This window comes from Harpia harpyja, chromosome 22 (genome assembly GCF_026419915.1).
Source record: "Harpia harpyja isolate bHarHar1 chromosome 22, bHarHar1 primary haplotype, whole genome shotgun sequence".
Taxonomy (NCBI): domain Eukaryota; kingdom Metazoa; phylum Chordata; class Aves; order Accipitriformes; family Accipitridae; genus Harpia; species Harpia harpyja.
Window position 1 is genome coordinate 10,032,588 of NC_068961.1, and position 20,089 is coordinate 10,052,676.

Consider the following 20,089-nt stretch of genomic DNA (forward strand, 5'->3'; position numbering starts at 1 on the left):
GCTGTAATGGTGGTATTTGAAAAAAAAAAAAAAAACCTTGATCATTTCATAAAGATTGCTATGGTACAGGTATACCTACTTAAAATGTGAAAACTTCACCAGTTACCAATTAATGTACCTAAAACCTCCTATAAAGGAGGAAGGACAGAGGGTCACTTTAATTTCCACAAAAGCTTATCAGATTTCTGTTTCTGTGAAGAATATTGCTGTGGACTAAAACATGGCCTCACCCCCCTCTAAAATGTATTTGAGATTCAATAAACTGAAAATGGAGTGGTAGCTGACTCTAACTTTAGTGTTACTGAAATGTGACAGGTATGCAATCTAGTATGTGGATGTTAATGTTTATAAAACTATTTAAGAAAAAAAAAGTATCCTGTCAAATTTTTTCATATTTTGTTACATCATTGATATTTCTAATGTAGCTTTTCTGTAAAACATTATTTAAAGCAGCATTTCATTGTGGTAACATTTGCCTCATTTCTGCTACTGCTTTCTGCCTTAGTGTTTGAATGATTAGATTCTTGGACTACAGTAACTTACGTCTAGATGAATGTAAAAAAATCTGTTTCATTAAAGTATGGGAGCCACTCTGAAAGTCTGTCTAGATTTTTCTGTCATTGCCTTCATTTTCCCAGTGTAATAGGGCTCCTGCTAAAGGACTGAAGAGTTTAAAAGGAATTTAATTGCTGTGTAATAAGCCTTATCCTTTGGTGAGGTACTTCATTGAAGCTAGACAGTGAGTGTTTTGTGACAGAAGGAAGAGCTGAGGGGGATGGGAGGAGGAGGAAGCTACAAAATGACCAGGGCTGGCCTCTCTGCATTCCTGTAAGGCTTGCTTTTTTAAAATTGGAAGCTGCTTTTATAGATGCTCCAGCAAACAGGTTTGTGTTTTTCCATACTGTCCCATTTAGACTTTGGAATGTGTGTACAAAAGGGCAGGCCCCCAAAGTGACTTTCCAATCTGTTTTTGCGATTCCAGCCAAGTTCCCTTTAATGTATGGAGCAGGCGAAGTTGAGCTGACTCTCATAGTATCACGGAACTCGGGCGCAGCTGCTGCTTTAAGTGGCACTGTGTGATAATACAACAGCTCTGCTATTTACTGGGACTCAAGTGCCTGGACTGGCACACAGAGACATTATATGAAATCCGAAAGCATGAGGATAAAGGAGATTTCCTTACGGCAAGATCCTGATCTAAGAAAGGAGTTGGCATTGCTAGCTCGAGGATGTGATTTTGTTTTACCTTCTAGATTCAAGAAGAGGCTGAAAGCTTTTCAGCAGGTCCAGGTTTGTCTTTCCATTCTTATACAATTAAGTTATTGTTGTCAGTTGTACCTTCACAATCACGCAAACTGCAGGAAATACATGGAAATTCTTCCTAAACTAGCAGAATTTCAATAGTCTGTTCCATATATGATGATTTCTTCTGTGTTTTAGAAGACAGTGCAGGTAGTTTTCTGCAAACAAAAAATGAGTTTAGTGAAGCATGTGGTGTAGATAAAGTATGATGTCTGCACAGAGGCATATGCAGCGGAAAGTTGGTGTGCTTACTGCTATTAGACTTTTAAAGACTGTGTTTTCCTTAATCTGCATAATCATAATCTGCATGCATTTCCCCAGGGGGTGTAATTTACCTTTTATTGAAACTGGGCATATAAAATACACTGAAATAGGCTGTAACTTTACTAATTCAAACATAATATGTGAAAAGGTGCTTTCATTCTTACACGATGATCCTGAATTCCTTTAGATTATGTTTATTTTGGACTTCATATTTGGATGAGATCAGTTGTTGCTACATGGTTCACACATGTGCCTCTGCTGTTTTGCAGCAGTGAGTTAAATCCACCATTTTAAAGTGAGCTCATAGTTGAGAATAGAAGCATTTGAAATGTATAATTAGAAGAACTATGTATATAGTAAATGTTCAGAGAGATTATCTTTTGGGAGGGAGAAAAAAGTGTACAACTTTTATTGGAGAAACTGAAATTTGGTATTTCCTCAAACACACTTAACTTTAAGGCTTTTGGTACGTGAAAGCATTCACTTTGTCCTTACCTCACCCTCACTTCTAATTCATGTACTAAATGTTTATCAGTGATGGTATGTGTGACTTTTTTTTTTACCCTTTTTTAATTAAGGAAATTTTAGCAGTTGAATAAAAATTACATTATCTTAGGATTCCTGGCTTTTAAAATCATTCTAAATATAGCCTGCTACTTAATTTTGAATTCAGTGCACTAGTGTCCCTTTCAGGTGACCTTCAAGAGAGGGCTGTAGAGCCCTATGACCCTAAAAATGTGTTAGCCTTCTGTCTTCTACGTTATTATTTCAAATTTGTTTCAGCTGAGCTATATAAGCAATGTTTATTCCTTTGTGCAAAGCAGAATCTAAGTGCTGACCCTGTTGTTTTATGCCATTCATCATAAACTTGTGAATGAAAGGATTTTATGACTTGAATCTTTTGTGATGAATTGGAGACAGAGAAGGAAACTTGCTGGCTAGAGACAACAGGAAAAGAAAATACTATCTTAATTACCCAAAAGTAGTGGTATCGATTAATATTTAGGCTCCTCAGAGCATAAGGCAAGTTTAGTCTAGTCATGGCATCCTCTTGTAAACAAACACACTATAACCTTGTGTGGTGCCCCTTAACTTGATCTGTCTTTCATCGAATGATAGTTGGGTCACTTGTACTTTTACAGGGCTTTTTGATATTGAGCTAGAAAACATCTCAATGTAATATGATAATGCATACCTACAAGCAACTAAGTACTTTAGAAAACTGCTTGTCTAATCTGTAGGGTTTTTTTCTTTTTTAGCATGCTGCTGGCTACAAACTTATAATGCAGACAATTAACAAATTTTTCATTTTTAACCAGACTTGCACTTCTTGGCGAAATGGGAACTATAGAATAATGTATGTTAAACCACTTAATTGTATTACAGACAAAATTCTGTGGGCAAAACAGACTCAACAGGAGCATAAAACTAAAATCTGATGTCTGCCTTTGCTCAACTTGATATAAAATATTTTATCCAAGGTTCCTTTTTTAAATGGTACTTTGCTTCAACTTAATGATTTTAAGGACACCTTTTTGAAAGTACCTTAAAAAGCCAAAATATGAGTACTGATAGCTGTTGATACAGAAGATGGACATTCTTTACCTGATTCTTCATGTTAATGTCAATTTCAACTAGTCGTTGTAGGTTAGGTGCATTTCAAAGAATAGCTATTCATCATCTACATAAACACTGAAGAAATTTCATGTTGAAATTAAAAACTGCTTAGAGCTTTTGTAGAATAACTTAAAAAATTTTTCTCCTTTCAGTTGCTAAGCTTCATTGCCATTAGAGTTTAAAACCTTCTATACCACTGTAATATTGGCTTTTAGACAGAACAGTTCATGAATAGGATGTAAAATTAGAATGCTAAAATCAAGCAGAAATGGAAGCCAATCTGCTTTTCTATACTTCTGCTACACTCTTATAATTTTTCATATCCATGCAGTTTCTATAACTTGTTAAACAAATGGCAGATTCTTCTTAAGAGGTTTAGTGCTATTAAAGCTAGCCTCTTAAAATAAAAAATGAGTAATGGTGGTGGATGGTGAGACAACATGTGGCTCAACATCCGCTCTGAGGTGGGTTGGAGTGACTAGGTCTTCCTCGGGTTCTAGGAATTCTAAGCCAGTGGTTTTTTGCATAGAGCCATGTAAGTAATCTGTATAGGTAATCCCCTGTGTTGTGGCAGGGGCAGTCATTGGAGTGTAGCAAATCAAGTGTCGTGAAAATCTTTAAATAGACAACCAGTAGTGAGGTGGGTGGCTCTGGAAGGTGGTAGAACAGGCTGTTTCTCAATGGTTGTGTTTATTAATGAAAATTGATAACACTGGGCAAAATAGGGCTTTCTGGAAAGATTGGTTTCTCAGAAGGAAGATAAAACAATACACAACTGCTGAAATGTTCGGTATTACTTTGGGGAACTGAATTTTTTAATAGATAACTGCATAAAACTCAGTAGAACTTTGGTCTGTCTTCTCCTGATGTTGGTTGTAAGCAAGAGCTTTCTTAAGTAATTTAACATCTACAGAATATAATGAACTGGAAATGCAGCACTGGAAGAGGCACTGTGTCCATCTTGCTCATCAATTTCTCTGAAACTTTGGGGGGAGAAGAAACTATCACCATGTCAAATGTACTGGCAATTTAAAGATGTGAACTGAAAGGCTTATTACCTGCTGATAGCTGAGCAGTGTTTTAGCCAACAGCTGGTGACATCCCTACCTGTCAGAGCTGGAATATAAGCAGCATCATTACCCAGGCTATGTGAGGAAAATATGTCTGAAGTTGGAAAAGGATAACAGAATAGAATACATCTGTGTACAGTGACTTGCTTATACCCATGTAACTCAGTGTTAGCTAAACTAGGAAAATAAATATTTTTTGCTACTTAAAACTGTTTTACAACATGGTGTGGCCTCTAACTTTAAAACTAGACTTTCTTAAGGTCAAATAAATTTGTGATGAATGTGATGCTTTAAAAAAAAAAAAGGGGGGGGGGGAAGTTGGCCTAAATCTTCAATTATCCTCTGAATCTCAGTGCCAAAACTAAGTGCTGGTGTATTTTCTGATACTTGAACTGCATCATGCCTTTATCTGCTGTTACTGTTTGGTAATTCCTGTAGTTGCATGTGTCACACCTCAGTGTGGAAATGGAGAGCTACTAGTTTCATGACCAGCTGTTAATGATACTAAATGCTGTTTATGCATGCCGTTTGTCAGCTGTATGAGAAGTATTTCTTCAACTTCTGCAGTGCCTCCCAAGACTGGCTTTCCTTCTGAGTGAAGTAAGTTTAGACATTAGTGCCTCTTGATCACTTTTGCACTCCTCTGTTACCGAAGTGCTTCATAAATGCTTGTGGCATGTTCAAGACAGCAACAAATACAGAGCCTGCAGGTGCTAATGTGTGCTGGGCTGGTGTGTGGTTGTGCTGTAGCACACTGATTCTTCCAGTCATGAAGATAACCTTCCCATTTGTGAGGTAAAAGGAATTTTAAAAAGTTTGAGGCAGTTGGGTTTACAACTATAGTCACAGCAGTAGGTTGTGTAACAATTAGAGGTCTCTGGTAGGCCAGCTTTCCTATTAGCATCAATTTTCTAATTTAACATGATTTGGAGACCTTTTAACACCACAGAGGGAGGACCTGATATCCATTCTTACATAATAGTTTTACATTAGGCACACAAATGCTTTTTTAAAAGAACAAAACCCAAGTGTTTGGGGAGGAGGGAGTAGGGGGGGCGTGGAATGGAAATCTCATTCCGACTATAGCTAATAGTTACACTTGATGCTAGTTTGCTGATATAACGCAAATTTTCTGGAGTAGATGCCAACATTTAAGATAGAATGAAAATATCTAAGCTGCCTGTTGAGACTGGCTAGTTAACCATGAATGGTCTCTTGCTAATGGATTGCCAGGTCTTAAGCTCTAGCCTCTTAAAGAAGGCTGTAAGCAAACTGGTAGTTTTTTACCACTTCTGCAATGGAGACTCCTGGTTCGAGCTTAAAATGTATTGGCTGCCCTGTGGTAGGAGCTTCTTTACCTGCTCGTGGCTGGTAATAAATTTATGCAAATGTGTACTTTTTATGTAGAAAAGCCAATATGGTGCAAGTTTGTTACAACTTACTTTACTTGTATGCATGATTTAAGAGTCTAGATGTCAGTTCCCTCTGCAGCTAAGTTTTTTGACCCAGCAATTCAGACATTGAAGAGTTCTGATTTATTTATTTTTTCCCTTGGAATGAAAGTTTCACTAGCCTTTTCTCCATTTTTAACATATTTCCCATACCTTTATAATCACTAATGCTACTAATAGATGTTCTGACAGTAGTACTTTGTGTGCTAGAAAGCTTGAAACAGTTGGGCACATCTTCATATAAAATATCCTTCAACTTTTACAGTATCAGAGGGGTATGAGATTGTTTTTGCAATTGTCCAAATCAGAATTTGTTGGGGCATTGCCAGACTCTTGTTAACAGAATACTTGCTCCAAATGTTTACTCTGCAGCTCAGTAACAAGGCTGAGCTTGTTGATATTTTTCATGTTTGAGTGGAAATTGCACTGAGTGATTGAAACTTTTGTTGTAAACATGGAAGGATGAGAAGCTATTGCAGAGCTTAAGAATTAAGTGGATGTCCGTCTTAGCCCTACTGGTTACTTTTGATACTGAACTGATGGCCTGTCCTGACAAGGGCTGTTTTCTGTAGACAAATGTTAGAATTGCCTCAGGTGTAACTGACTGTCAGTTTTTCCCCATTAAAATGATGTTTAGGCAGTCATGACTCTTTTGCAGGTAGTGAGTCCCAGTGTGGTCCATTGGCTGTGTACAATCAAAATGAATTATGTACTAGAAGGATCTTGCCAGCTTGTCTCCTGAAAACAGTTGGGGTAACAGAATATACTGGTAAAGAATAGGAGTACCCATTTAACTTACGATCTGAGTATTTCCCAAGAAAGCTGCAACTATATGACAAACTGGATATGTTGCTGACTGGGATACTTGATTTGACATAATTCATAAAATGGAGGCTGTTTGACAGCAACTCACAGCCAGTGACTAATATTTTTGCACCACTTCTGTCTTACCACAAAATGTAGAAGAAGTTGCCTTTCACACGGTAGATTTTTTTTTCTGAAGAATCTTGCTTTTTTTCCATTTTATAATTTATACCTTTCTCCTTTTGTAAATTAGCCGGGCATGTGCAGGAGACAAAGTATTTTCACTGGTCAGCCACAGCAAACTGTTAGAGGATCCTGCCTCTAAAGCCTTTCATAAAAGTTTTGTCAGCAAATAAAGCAAGTTACTGATGGACATGCATGTAATACGCAAAGATCTCTTGTGCTCATGGCTTTGGGGAGGAGGTAACTACCTCTTCCTTTTTCTATTCCATCCCCACCCCAGGGCATTTATGAATAAATCATTAAACTCTTTCTAACTGTGTAACTGGAACTTTTTTGACACTGAAGCTTTATGTGACTGTGCAAAAAACCAAACATATGCAGCCATGTTCGGAGGTGTTTCTACAGCAATAATGCATTTGCAATAGCATCCTCCAGTTCCCAGCAGGACTGCATGATTTGTCTATGTCTATACCAAACTGCAACTCAGGAGAATCCTGGTATGTCCAAAATCAGAATGTAGAACTTGGGTAAGAGATCTGTTAGTGCAGTGTATGTATGACTGAAAGTGAGGAGATTGGGAATTGTGTGCTATAATGGCTATGTATCATGCAGAACAGTGATGCTAATTTATCTCAGATGGAGAGTTCAGTCTTCACTGAACTAGTGAAAATCAGGTTTTGACCATTTCAAAGTTTTCCAGTGTTTGCTTGTTTATTGCATGCTACTTTTGTATGTGTGCATGTGATATGACTTGTCTGTGGTGACTGTTTACACATGCCTTTAATTAAATGTGTTTTAAATTTTAATATGCAAGATGGTATGTATGGAATGTATTTCATAGTTTAGTGTGGAAGCTTTTCCTGGATGCCACTACCTACCATCTCCTCCTATATGAGAATTTAACACACTAACCCAAATAGGTTTGTGTAGATGGTCCAAAGTTTGCATGGTCTGTTGAAATACTGAGGCTTCAGCGGCTTTTTCTTGAGGCTCATTTTGGCTGTTTCAATATGGCTTGGTTAAATTAGAGGGGAAAAGGTACTGATAGTTGTGCCACTATCAAAAATTTTTGAAAGAATTCTTTAAGCTTTAGTAAGACTTTCAAGACTATCCAGTGATGGCCCTTAGCACAGCAATTTCACTAAAACTGGGTGGGGAGCTTCTCTCCCTAGCTATCATGCAATTAAGAGTAACTAGCTGAACTACTTCTTACTCTGCTGCCTTGAGACTTAAAATAAGGGGAGAATTTAGCTTCAGGTGGCAAACAACTAGGAAAATTTTTTTTTTCTATCTCAAAATCAGAGGTTACCATACAAACAGTATTTCAGTGACAAAATGGACCTGAATTCTAGTTTGCCAATAAGCTGATTTTTCCAACATTAAATTGTAAAATGAGCGTAGATTCTTATCCCTGCCACTTGGTAGCCAGGGATACTCTAGAAGGATTGATATCTTGCTGTTGAAGTTGATGTTTGCTCTCAAAATGGACCACATTAGTGGTGAGTTACTGCACTAAGGGCACAGTAGAATTTGATACTGAGTGATTAAAAAAAAAAAAAACAAAACAAGCAAATCAACTAACTCTTCTGAGCTTTCTATTTGTAGTTTGGCCACCAGTTGCCAAACCAGGAAGGATTTTGCCTGACTCAGGTTGTCCGTGGACAGAAGAGGGAACAGATCAGTTAGATTCACTGTTTTAGCTTACAGTAACAGTGTCTGCACTATGAACTTCTGAACACAATGAGCTTGACATATAGTTAAACCAAATATACAAAAGGTTATCCATCGTTAGAGCTGTTTTTATATGCTTATAGCAGATAAAAAAATGAATATATTTTTAGGCCATGGAACTCTAGTTCTAACTGTCATATTCTTCCTTCCTTCTGCAAGTTGTAGTGCTAGTTTACAGTCTTCCTTAGGCTTCATTTTTACTGATGTAACATGAAGAAGGATCCTGGACTTCTGACTGCTCTAAGCCTCACTGAATCTCTTTTGATTCACTTATGGAATTGCTCCTTGCGGGAACATGTCAATCGCAGAAACTCAGGGCACTTTAATTCTGCCAAAATGGGACAGAGCAGTGTATGGCTCTGTCTTAGAGTAAAGTTGGTTTAGTGTTGAGGATTATCGTTGGCATTGAATCACAAGACCAAATGACCGTAGACTTTTGTACAGAAATAGGCTTAGAGTAAACTGCCAAGAACATGCATAAATGAGATCAGAACGATAGCAGTCGGTCTGTGTAAAACTGAGATGAGTGCACAACCTGGCATGTGGGCAGGAGACTCCCAACATATTTGGTTGGCGTTTGAAGGTGAACACGAATTGCTAACTGGAACACAGACTGCATTGGGAGGGTTGCTGAAACCTGCTCCCTTGTGTTAATTCAGGTGACCAGTATCTATAAAATCAGAAACAGTGTAGTTTAAAGTACTTTTTTTCTTCTAATGGTATATGGCTAGAACTTTATGGAAAAGTGTATTAATTCTTTCATTTCCTTCCCCTCATTGTAGCACAAATTTTAAGTAACTACAGACCAAACTGGATCAGAGAAATTATCTGAGTTAAGGCTAACAGCAAAAGTAAGCTAGTCTAAAACTGCATCAGGGTTAAAATTAATAGATGTTTATCTCTTACTGTGGAAAGGAAAGGGGAGCATGTATGATAAAATTAGTCTCTGTGGCACATCCAAAACCAGCTGCCAGACAGTGACTGAAGGATAGCAAACTGAAGTCTGGGGTAGGAAGAAGCAACTGGGACTAAAACGTTTGTTGCCAGAGGAAAGACTTTTGCATATATACCCTGACACCTCTTTTTAGCATAGGTTCATTCTCTGTAGGTGCCTCTCTGAGCCTGATCATTCACATATGTCTTAACTTTCTGATTAAGTTAGGCAAGATGAATCATGATCTTAGCATGGTTTTAAGCTTAATGTAAGCTTATTTCAAACAATACTGCCGCAATATTCCTCTAATCTTCCTTATGTTAGCATCAGAACCATGTTGCTTTTAAGTGGAATCAACTGTCTGAAACTGGATGAGGACAAATAGGGTTTTTTTAAACTTTACTTTTTAACTGTCTTAGTGACCTGAGGCAATTCACTATACTGCTTCGCTATCACTAGTACTGACACACGGGTCAGTAAACTCTATTAAACTCTATATGCGGGAGTGGGGGAAGATGCAGGTGTGCTGTGGTGTAGCTTGCCTTATGCTGTGCTGTGCAACTTTATTAAGCTTTTGGCAATAGCTAAATTTTAGAGAAATCTAGCTTGGAAAAAAAAAAACCACCAAATTTTGAAAGCTTTAAGTTGTCAAAGGATCACCTTTCACAGAGGAAAAAATACTGTTAAGCATATCAAGCTGAATGGGAAGTGGTACAGTCAGTGAACTCTTACAGTAATAAATCTGTCTCTTAGTTTGGCTAGAAAGAGGCTAATGGAGAGCATACAGAGAACAAGGGAAAATCATCACTTCTTTAATTTAGACACTTGGAAATCTGAATGTCTACCACAAGGTCAAGAGAGCTGGTGTTACAGAAAAGATGTTTCTCTGGGCTCTTCCTGAGGGAAGTTCTGATAGTAAGCTTACTTTGCCTATTCTGAAGCAGGTTTTTTAAGGCAATTTAACACGCCAAAATATTTGAGGTGTTGGAACAGATTTTTCTAAATTAATGTCTTTTCCTTCCAAATAAGACTGAACCCTTTTCTAGACAATAGTAGCATAAATCTTTCATCTGGTGTTTTCAGGATTTAAATTCCATAAAACTACTGGTCATGTCACCTGCTTATCTAGAGGGGAATATTGAGTTCCACTGTGTGATCAAATAGTTAAAGAAGAAATATTCCTGTGACTTTATTCGTCAGACTTAGGCTGACAGCTGTAAAAGAACAGAGATGAGAAGGCTGGTCAGGTACTTACCCCTTTTGAGCCTGCTTACTGATAACATTTTCTTACATTCACAATTACCATTTAACTTTGATAGACTGTAGGATGCCTTGTATTCTGTAAGAACTTGCTGAATTTAATAAAGGAGAGACTTTTCATTTAAAAATAGCGTAGCATAGGCTTAGAATTTAAAAGTTCATGTGCTAAACAGCATTTGGGTCTCATCACTACCACCCTGTTGCCCTTTGGGTCTCTGTGTTGACTTCTGTTTTCTGTTGTATATCAGGGAACTTCATGCAGTATCTGCTTTTGTTGTTGGATGGTTTATAAGCGTTGTACATGGGTGGTACATGCAGGGGTGTTAGGATTTAAAAGGCTGAATGGCATACCTCTGTAGAAAATCCTCTTAGCTTATTATGCACTTTGTTTTACTCAGGTAAGTTTAGCACAAAGTGTGATACATAAGAATAGAAGACCCAGTCTGTTGAAGAACTAGATTACTTATGCATTGCACATTTGAAAAGTATCGCAACATTCCTTTTTTTTTTTTTTAATTCCCTAGTTAAAAATACTAAGGATTTGTACCAAACTTTTACCTATTTGGTAGGTGAAAATCTCTTTATAGTATTTTCAGTATTTAATGCCATTTTGTGTTTGGGATTGTGATGTACTGCTGCTTAGAAAAAATTTAATGTGCAGTTGGGTGTAAAGCTGAGGTAGAATTTTTGGGGGTCCTATTGTCTTGACCCTGTTGTATGTATTCCATTGACTTTTTTTTCTAACATGGACATCCTTATGGAAATTCATGTCAAATAATACAGCAAGAGCTGAACTCAAACATTTTAAACATATTTACAGAATTATTTTCAGAGAAACAGGCATAACACATGTTGGTGTCTGTCAGATACTAGAAAGTATCAGCATTTCTGAATGAAGTTATCTTTTTCTGTAGTCATGTCAAAACAATGCAAATATCAAATCAGTTCAATGAACTTGTGTCTTAATCAGTAAGCTGTCTAAAAAATATTACATACTTATATAAACATTTATAAACATACTTACCTTGTTTCCTTTTCCAGGAAGTGCTTTTTAAGTGAGCTTTCACTTGCTTGCATTTGAATCCACATATTCAATCCCTTTGTGGGGTTCAGTACCTCTGGTTGGTAGTCTCTATGTGCAGATGTTGATACAGACTTTACTGAGTGTACAGTCTTAAAATATATGGGAACAAACACCCCCTTCCTTTTTATTTCAAAAATACATCCTGTCATGGAACGACTCCATCATAGTCAGCTCTTTTTCATTTGAGAGCCAGGGAAAAGGGCACCTCATCTTAAAATCCCTGCTGTGTTTGCATTTGCTTAGAACCAAGTTAACTGCCAAGTGCAACTCACCTGTTGGTAGATATAAGAAGACTATCTAGCAAGAAGACTGAACTTCTATTTGGAATGAGGTCTATCCATGTTCTCTGGTATTTAATAATATTTTACTACATTGTAATTATAATAATGGTTTTATACCATTATTATAAACAACTGCTGGAAAACAGTTGGAAAAGGATCTGGAGAGTTGCAAAATAAAATGGGAAGTTTGCCCTTTGAACAGTGACTCCAGTGGGATATAAACTTCCACTTCCTTCTTTGTAAAAGTCAAGGCAAGTAAGTGTTGGATAGCTGTGGACAGTCCTTATGGTTCTGTATGTCAGGAATTAAAACTGTTGATGTATTAGGGGTTTTCTTGAATTCTCTTATAGACAAATCTTACATAAGTGTGTTTACATTATTATAAATGAGGAATTTTCAAGGAATCCGCACTTCTCATCTTTTACATAAAACTAAAACTGCAATGGTAACTTCATAATACGGTTACAGATTCTGGACTTTACATATACTTATTGCAAAGGTTAATGCACGATTCAGTCCTGACACTGGAGCACACATCTGCTTGTATGAGTTATTTACAAGCTTATACAGCCGTTATCCTTAACTCCAAGCATGTTATTGTTTGTGCTATTTCTCAGCAAGTTGCAGGGAAAATCTTCATTTACGAAACCAGTCTCTTTTGTCAGTTTAGCTTACTGGTACCAGTATTAAAAGTTTTAACTTAAAGCCATAAGAAAATGTAGATCACTGTCTAAATGTTAAATTGACACTGAAATGGAATAATTGTGTAAAAAGAATAACAGATTGTTGCTGCCGATTTTCCAGTCAAAGATTTGGTGTTAGCAGACTTCTAGCAGTTCTTGTTAGTGAAGAAATTCCCTGGTTAAAGTTATAATTAATTTTAGAACAGCTTAATCTCACACAACTATGCATTTTAATTGCCCATGAAATAACAGAACTGACTCTTTTCATCAGCTATACAATATGTGCATCTACAGAAGTAACTACCTGAAATTATAGGAAGTAGTGAAGCTTTTAGAGCCCTTTTAGTATTGCGCATTCCTTCATTAGAGCGCATACAGCAGAGCAGCCTCAGTTTTACAAGGAGCCTTTTGGTTGTTGGGTGGGATTCAGACAGAGAAGAGAAGAATCCCTGGCCCTTCTTGGGAAGGTGAGGAGAGAGAGGAGATGCGATACTAACTTTATAGTGCATTAGTTGGAGCTGATAGTTTTGGACGACCTGTTTGTTTCTCTGGTACAGGCAGTTATCCCTGTGTTGACTGACATTAACAGTACAATTCAGTTGTCCAATTGCAAGTTGCTAGTGGCATTTAAGAAGCATTAGTGTGCTCAGAACATCCACGTGGCAGATGCAGAGTGAGAGCTATGCTCTGAGCTGGCTGCTGGATACCGCATGGAATATTCAAGGGCATTTTGGTTTGTGCCCTACATGGTATTCTCACTAGATGCCTATATGTAGGCACCAAATAAATCTATCAGAAAGGATTGTGATATGATCATGCACTTTCTAATGCAAATGAAGCATTATTGTAGTTTCTTCTTTCACTGACTTTGAGAAACCAGCACGTAGAAATAGGCAGCATCTTTCAATATAGGGAGAGTTATTTTGTCTTGCAGTGAGAGGTTTGTATTCTATATGTGGTTTTAGAGTTGAATAAATATACTGTCTTACAGGTTAAATATTACATATTTTTACAATAAGCATACTGTATTCAAAGTCATGCTTAAATGTAACATTTTCATCTTGGAAGAATCAATTTTCTTCACCTGTATGTCTGTCTTTGGTTTTGAATCTGTTGCTTAACTTCTTCATAATCATGGTTTGGAACATGTTTACAACAAACAAAAAGATGAAAAAATAAATAAATAAAAAGCCTTTATTGTATAACTCTATTTAAATAACACCCAAGGAAGTTACATGTACTAGGATAGGTCTTATTAAAAATCCTGAACTGAGATCTCCACATGCGTTTAAGAACAGCTTTTAGCCTGGACTAATGGAAATTACTTATTGTGTTCTCTGAGGTATCTGAAGTAAATTAGTAGTTTCTGAAAAAATATAAAGCTTCTGATGAACAAATAGTTCTGTTGATAGTCTTTCTTCTTCTCTTGGGACCTTTTCCAATGTAGTCTTCCCTCTGCCCCTACCTTTCCTTTTAAAAGAAACTTTTTTTTTTAACCTGAGGCTCTAAATTTTCCTAGCTGTGGATTTTAAAATGCTTTATCTGTGTGTAGTAGGTTTTCTTGAAATACTGATTTACCTCATGTTACCCAAAACATTCAGGAGATGTTAGTAGTCTATGATTGACACTTACCCTTCTCTCAGATGAGGCACACCTCATGGGGCATCTCTGAGGAGCTGGAACACCTGCTGCTTCGGTGGCAATTTGAGCAGCTCGTGTAGGAGCAGCTATCCGGGCAGATCTTGTAAATGGGGAAAAGGGGAAATAAAATAAAATAACCGTGCTGTTTGGAATGACTATAACAGTTTGATTCTGTTAAGTAAGAGATGGTTTGATTGCCGGTGCTCAAAAGCACGCTAGCTATCTGGCTGTGTGGTACCAGTCCAAGTAATAGGTCTTCGGCCCAGTTTTGCATAAGGGTAACTGCTAGGGCTCTACTAAACTGCTGATGTGTAGAGCTGGGTTTCTAGAATGAAACGAGGTGTTAATCTAATTACATACATTATTTGTAGTGCTGGTGGTAATGTTACTCAGAGAATAAAATGTTGCTGTCCTTATACTTCCCAAAAGTTTGGGAGTCTACAGTTGAAAGGGATTTTTGATGCCCTGTGGCACTCTTGTTCTAAGTTGATGCCTTGTTAGCTGAACCACTGAACTAAAGACGAGGTATCAAAAGTTCTAATTTACAGGATTCTTAGAAAATTACAAACATTGACTCTTAGGTGTCACAGATTCAAGGTAACTTCTTCCTCTATGAAAAAAAAACCCTTGTAACTCAGTTGAGGCAATTCTGCAGCTGTGAGCAGGAATGCTGGCTCAAATGTAGAGGGGAAAGAAAGGTTAATTCAGGCTTTTTTTAGCATGTGTAACATTCCAGTGAAGGTTCCTGGGCTGGAACCCCGCAAATTAAAATCTGCTGTCTGTAAGCACCTAGTTCTTTCACTGACTTAAGGAAGGACTTTGATTGTGGTAGGAAAGCTGGGTATCTTTACAGGCACTTTGACAAAGGTGATAGAGTAACATGAGGGCTGGAGGTTTTGGGGGGCTTGGGGGAAATTTGGGTGGGGGGTGGGGGTGGGTTTTTTTCCCCCCAATTCTGGTTGGAAATGAGAGATGGAATTCGGTATCTTTGAACATATTTAACACTAGGACAAGCCACCACGTAGCATTAACCATTGTTTTTACATTTGAATATTGACCTTGGGATGAAAGACTTCATATTTAATGGCTAATTTTGAGTTGCCACATAACTCCATTGTTACTTTGCTTATCTTTGTTTCTCTGCCTTGTTGGACTTTCTTTTGGAAACTAAGTACAAGGTTAATTCTTCTTTACTGAAACTAAATGCATTTAAATAAATAATTTCTTTTGTTACTGGTCATCTACTTTTTTTTATTTAGTAGTACAGTATATCACAAATTCTTGAGAAACAGATTTCTAAGCTCTCATGCCATAATTGTGTATAGTTTACCAAAAAAAAAATCCCTCTGCAGGAATCATTTACTACCTTTATAAAATGAAGTATTTTTTAGGATTAAAAAAAAAACCCAACAATTTCACTGTAATTAAATTAAACAGGTTGGTAGCTTGTAACAAAGTTGTCATGCTTATTTCAAAAGTTGGAAGCTGTAAAACTAGAAATATTTCAAAAGCAAATTCTTTCATGACCTGTCTGTTAAGCTAGAAGTTGAAGTTTTTTCTTCTGAAACTGATAATATAAGCTGAGTTATTTCAGATGTCTCCAAAAAGCTGTCTAGTGTATTAATCTTGCAACTTGATATGTTGAAGACTGAAGTTTTCCATTAAATTTTTAACAGCCTAGAAATCTTTCTAAATGACAGTTTTTGGAAATACTCATGAATTTTTCCAATGTGCTCTCATTCTTAAATAGCTTATTCAACCTATCATCAGAAATCTTTTTGAAGGTGTGTTGTAACATAATACCAAGAGATTCAAGTCATCTGAGGATGACTCTTAGACGTGATTGCATTGTACTTGACTGTCAGATGTGTATTTATCTATTTAGGTTCAGACAAAGAAGGAAGAAACTTTGCCATCATCACTTAGTCAAAACATTCCGACTTTCTATTTTCCTCGAGGATGTCCTAAGGAAAAAGTGAATATAGATGCTGTGATTGCCAAAATCGAGAGGACTTTCTCTGAGTTTCCAAATGAGAGGGCAACGTTAGAAGACATGGGGAAGGTTGCAAAGGTGAGAACTTGCTGGCTGTCTGCTTTTAGTACTGTACACCTATGGAAAGAAAACATAAGTTCTGTGTGCTTTGTTTTCTTGCATTATGTGTTTTCATCTCCTACAAGGTAGTACCAGTAAGACATCATATTCAATATTGTTGACAGTAGAGTTAGTTAATGCAAAGATTTCCACACCTATCTCTCAAATGGCCCTATGTTTTGCTTACAAAAAGAAACAAACATTAAAACAAAACTTGAACTGGTTTTTTTAGTTGCATAAACAACCAAATACTGAAGGGCACATTGGACATTGTTCTGTATTCTGTATTGACCAACAGACTTAAGGCAAAAGCACTGTTAAATATGCATTTTGTTTTCAGGTGTCCATGCTGTTTTTTCTCATTCAGCATTGTCATGAACCTCCATTGTAAAGACATTGAAAGACAGAATGGTTTGGTAACTTGAGATTATAGCCCTCTAGTTATTAATGAAGAGCTAATTTAGAGTTACAGTAGAGTGACAAAATACTAAGCTTAGAAAGCAGCAAATATTTTTAAACTTCTGTGGAACAGACAATGAGCTAATTAAATTTCCATTTTGTTATATTGAATCAATGCTTGAAATAATCACTGCAAGTCATGGTCTTGGTAATGAGTCTCAGGTTCTCATCCCTGTTCCTGTAACTTTGCACTTAAAGTCCATGGTCTAGAAAATAGAAACAAAGACACTTCACAAGAGCAGGACTGGGGGTTCAGAAACTCCTTGTTTGCTTCACCACAAGTGTTTAACTGCTAAGCTAAACGGTAGGATTCCTGCCTCCCACACAGAAGTGGGGAGAGGTGGAAGAGGCCCTTCCCTCTCAGCATGAAAGGTGGAAGGGTCCAGTCACCTACAATTCAGTGACGAAAGGCACCCTCCTGAAGCATAGGGAAAAGCCTTTCTGTCTGAGGACAGTATTTGTCAAACTCACTTCTTATTTTTTTAAAGTACTGGTTAAACTATTGCATGAGAAATAACTGTCCCTTTGCTCCAGTGACCTTATACATCTTGCAGTATTCACGGTCTTATTTGAGAGCCGCATGAGATTCTCAGAGATGCCAGCATGACTGACTACTCCAAGTCATAGTCAGTTTTAGGCAAGAGATAGGTACTTGGCTGTTATGACTGAGGAAGCTTGGAGCAGGCACAGAAGGAGCACTGTAGGTGTATGTGGGAGCACTGAAGTTGTGAAGGTGTAACTGTTGGGTATCCTGAAGCAAGATACTGCTGCTCGGGGCAGGCTGGCCTACTACTTAAAATTGGATAAATGATGTGCCGTGCATATGCAAGGATGCAAATGAGTTGAGCCATCCTCTGAGCCAGACAAATGTAAATATGCTCTAGTTCAGAAGTTGTGTAACTGTTTGTGCTGTCTTGAGCTCAGCTTAAAGATATCTAGCCCTTTAGCAAAGCTTATTAGCATGGACTCTGTTCAGCTGCTTGGAGCATGGACAGAGCAGACATGTGACTGCATTCAGCTGTTAGGAATGCTGCAAGTTGCCCTATGTTTTGCTTTCTACTTTTGGATTTCAGCCTAAAGCAGTTGCTTAAAATTAATTACTTTGGAAGGTGCAGTTGGTTTCAGAAACAGTTTTTAAAAAATCTGTGCCTTCATGTTTTCTTCTTAACACTTGTAAAATTTAATTTTTGAAAGATTTATAAATGAGTAACCCTCAGATAAGCAATGAATAAACTGACTTGATGTATACTTTAATTCTAGGCTTGTGAATGCCCACTTTACTGGAAAGGTCCTTTGTTTTATTGTGCTGGAGGTGAACGAACAGGATACGTGTCAGTTCATAAATTTGTTGCAATGTGGCGGAAGTAAGTAGATTACTTTTTTTAGAAGTACTGCATTTTTTTTTAATTGAAATGTGATATTTTAAGCTCTGAATGAGATCCAATCTGTAAAGGGGAATAAAACACTTTCCCATAATCAACCATTGACAGCAAACTTGTACCTGGTAAAATGTAACTAAATCATCACTTTAACATAAACAAACAAACAAATCTTTATTTACAGGGTTTATAGATTTTAAAATGTTTGGTAAGGGACTGGCTGTTTATGGGAAAAGTGAAAACCATAGCCTTAACTTGTAGATGCCAGTTCTGGACAAAATGCTTTTTATTCTTTCTAGTTCTCCTTCCAGTTCTAACTTAAAAATGTCCTTTCATGTAATCAATTACATGGTGTACCCACCTTCTATAATGTAAATGTATGAGACCAGTACTGCTTTGATAAGTTTACTTGGAATGTACTTTGAAATTTGTAATTAGCTTTTGAATTAAATGTTGTGGTTACAGTTTCATAGGCCTTGCTCTAGGATACCTGTATGAGGTAGCATGGGCAATTTTCTGTGTAGAGTATTAAATGGAAATATTTACATTTCAGAATACTTCAGACCTGCTATGATGATGCTGCAAAGTTTGTTCATCTTCTAATGAACCCTGGATGCAACTACTTGGTGCAAGAAGACTTCATTCCTTTTTTACAAGTAAATTGCAACTGAAACTAGTTCTGGAAACACAACAAAATGATGAGCTGGCAAAGCCATGAATTGTTTGAGCTAAACATACTTTTTCATGGTCTTAATTAAAATTCATTGATAATATTCAGTGTAACTCACTTTGTATGGTCCACTGAGATGCTAGTGAGGGACTTCTTTTACAGTTAATCATTTTGTATAAGGTGAGGTCTTTCGTAAGAGCTACAGTAAGATGCATGGATTTAAAATTGCTTGCAGGAATAGCACATGTATCAGAGAATCCTTATGGTTTAGAAAGGCAGTTGAACTTAAGTCAAGGAGGGCCTTTGGAGGGCAAAGGAAAAATGGCATATGAATTCAAGATTTAATACAGCTTCTCTCAAAGAACAGCAAACAACACCTTTACTAATGAATTAATAAAACCTAAATTGGCTTTTACTGAATCATAGTCACAGAATTACAAGCTACAACGGTCAGCAGTGTTCAAAATCTTCGGCCCATCTAAAACATAGGAAAGCTTTTGTTTATCTGGCTGCTTTAAAAGATAATTTTATTTTTTAAAAGTCAGCAGTGTTATTTACACAAAGCGTGTTGTAAATGAAATTATTAATGATTGTGGTAGTTAATTTGAACTGGTTTGGTTAAGGAAGCAGATGTGCTATTCTATGCTAATTGTTTTATATAGTCACTAATAATTACTGTTTGGGATATTGTTATTCCTTTTTTTTTTTTGTAGGATGTGGTGAATAGTCATCCTGGCCTATCATTTTTAAAGGAAGCATCTGAATTTCATTCTCGGTACATTACCACAGTAAGTGATTTGTATTTGGAAAAGCTATTTTTTGTTAACTAGGAAGTTAAGTAGGAAAATCAAAATTATTAAGATTAGTCAATCTGCATAAGCACCTTTGTCTCTTGAGAAAAGTTGAGTATGCTGTCAGTCTTCATTTCTACATAACTAGAAATCTCATTAAGAAAGACTCAATTTCTTAAGCATCATAGTTTTTCTTAACATTTATAAGAAATTGCTGAACTTAATACTAGTAAGAGAAACACTGAATTGTAATAGTGTAGGATAAGTTAATGACCTTTAAATGAACAGCAGACTTATCTTAAACACTCCATTGTGACTATAGACTGTACTCATTAGAATCCTGACCTTACTCTGGGATTAATTAAATGGAATTCTGAATGAAAGGTCTATATT

General features: G+C 36.9%; 1 protein-coding gene across 2 annotated transcripts in view; it reads left to right on the forward strand.

Annotated features, from left to right (window-relative positions):
- Positions 1 to 20,089, forward strand: part of PPP2R3B (protein phosphatase 2 regulatory subunit B''beta) — a 53,941-nt gene that overhangs the window by 15,546 nt on the left and 18,306 nt on the right. The window contains exons 1-5 of one of the 2 annotated variants that reach the window (XM_052773692.1): positions 983 to 1,290; positions 16,191 to 16,376; positions 18,117 to 18,220; positions 18,789 to 18,891; positions 19,619 to 19,693. In XM_052773692.1, coding sequence (XP_052629652.1) covers positions 1,144 to 1,290; positions 16,191 to 16,376; positions 18,117 to 18,220; positions 18,789 to 18,891; positions 19,619 to 19,693 — 615 coding nt within the window. In that variant the 5' untranslated portion in view covers positions 983 to 1,143. Of the gene's footprint in view, positions 1 to 982; positions 1,291 to 16,190; positions 16,377 to 18,116; positions 18,221 to 18,788; positions 18,892 to 19,618; positions 19,694 to 20,089 lie in introns of those variants that run through there. The other variant, XM_052773691.1, reaches the window with a different exon arrangement.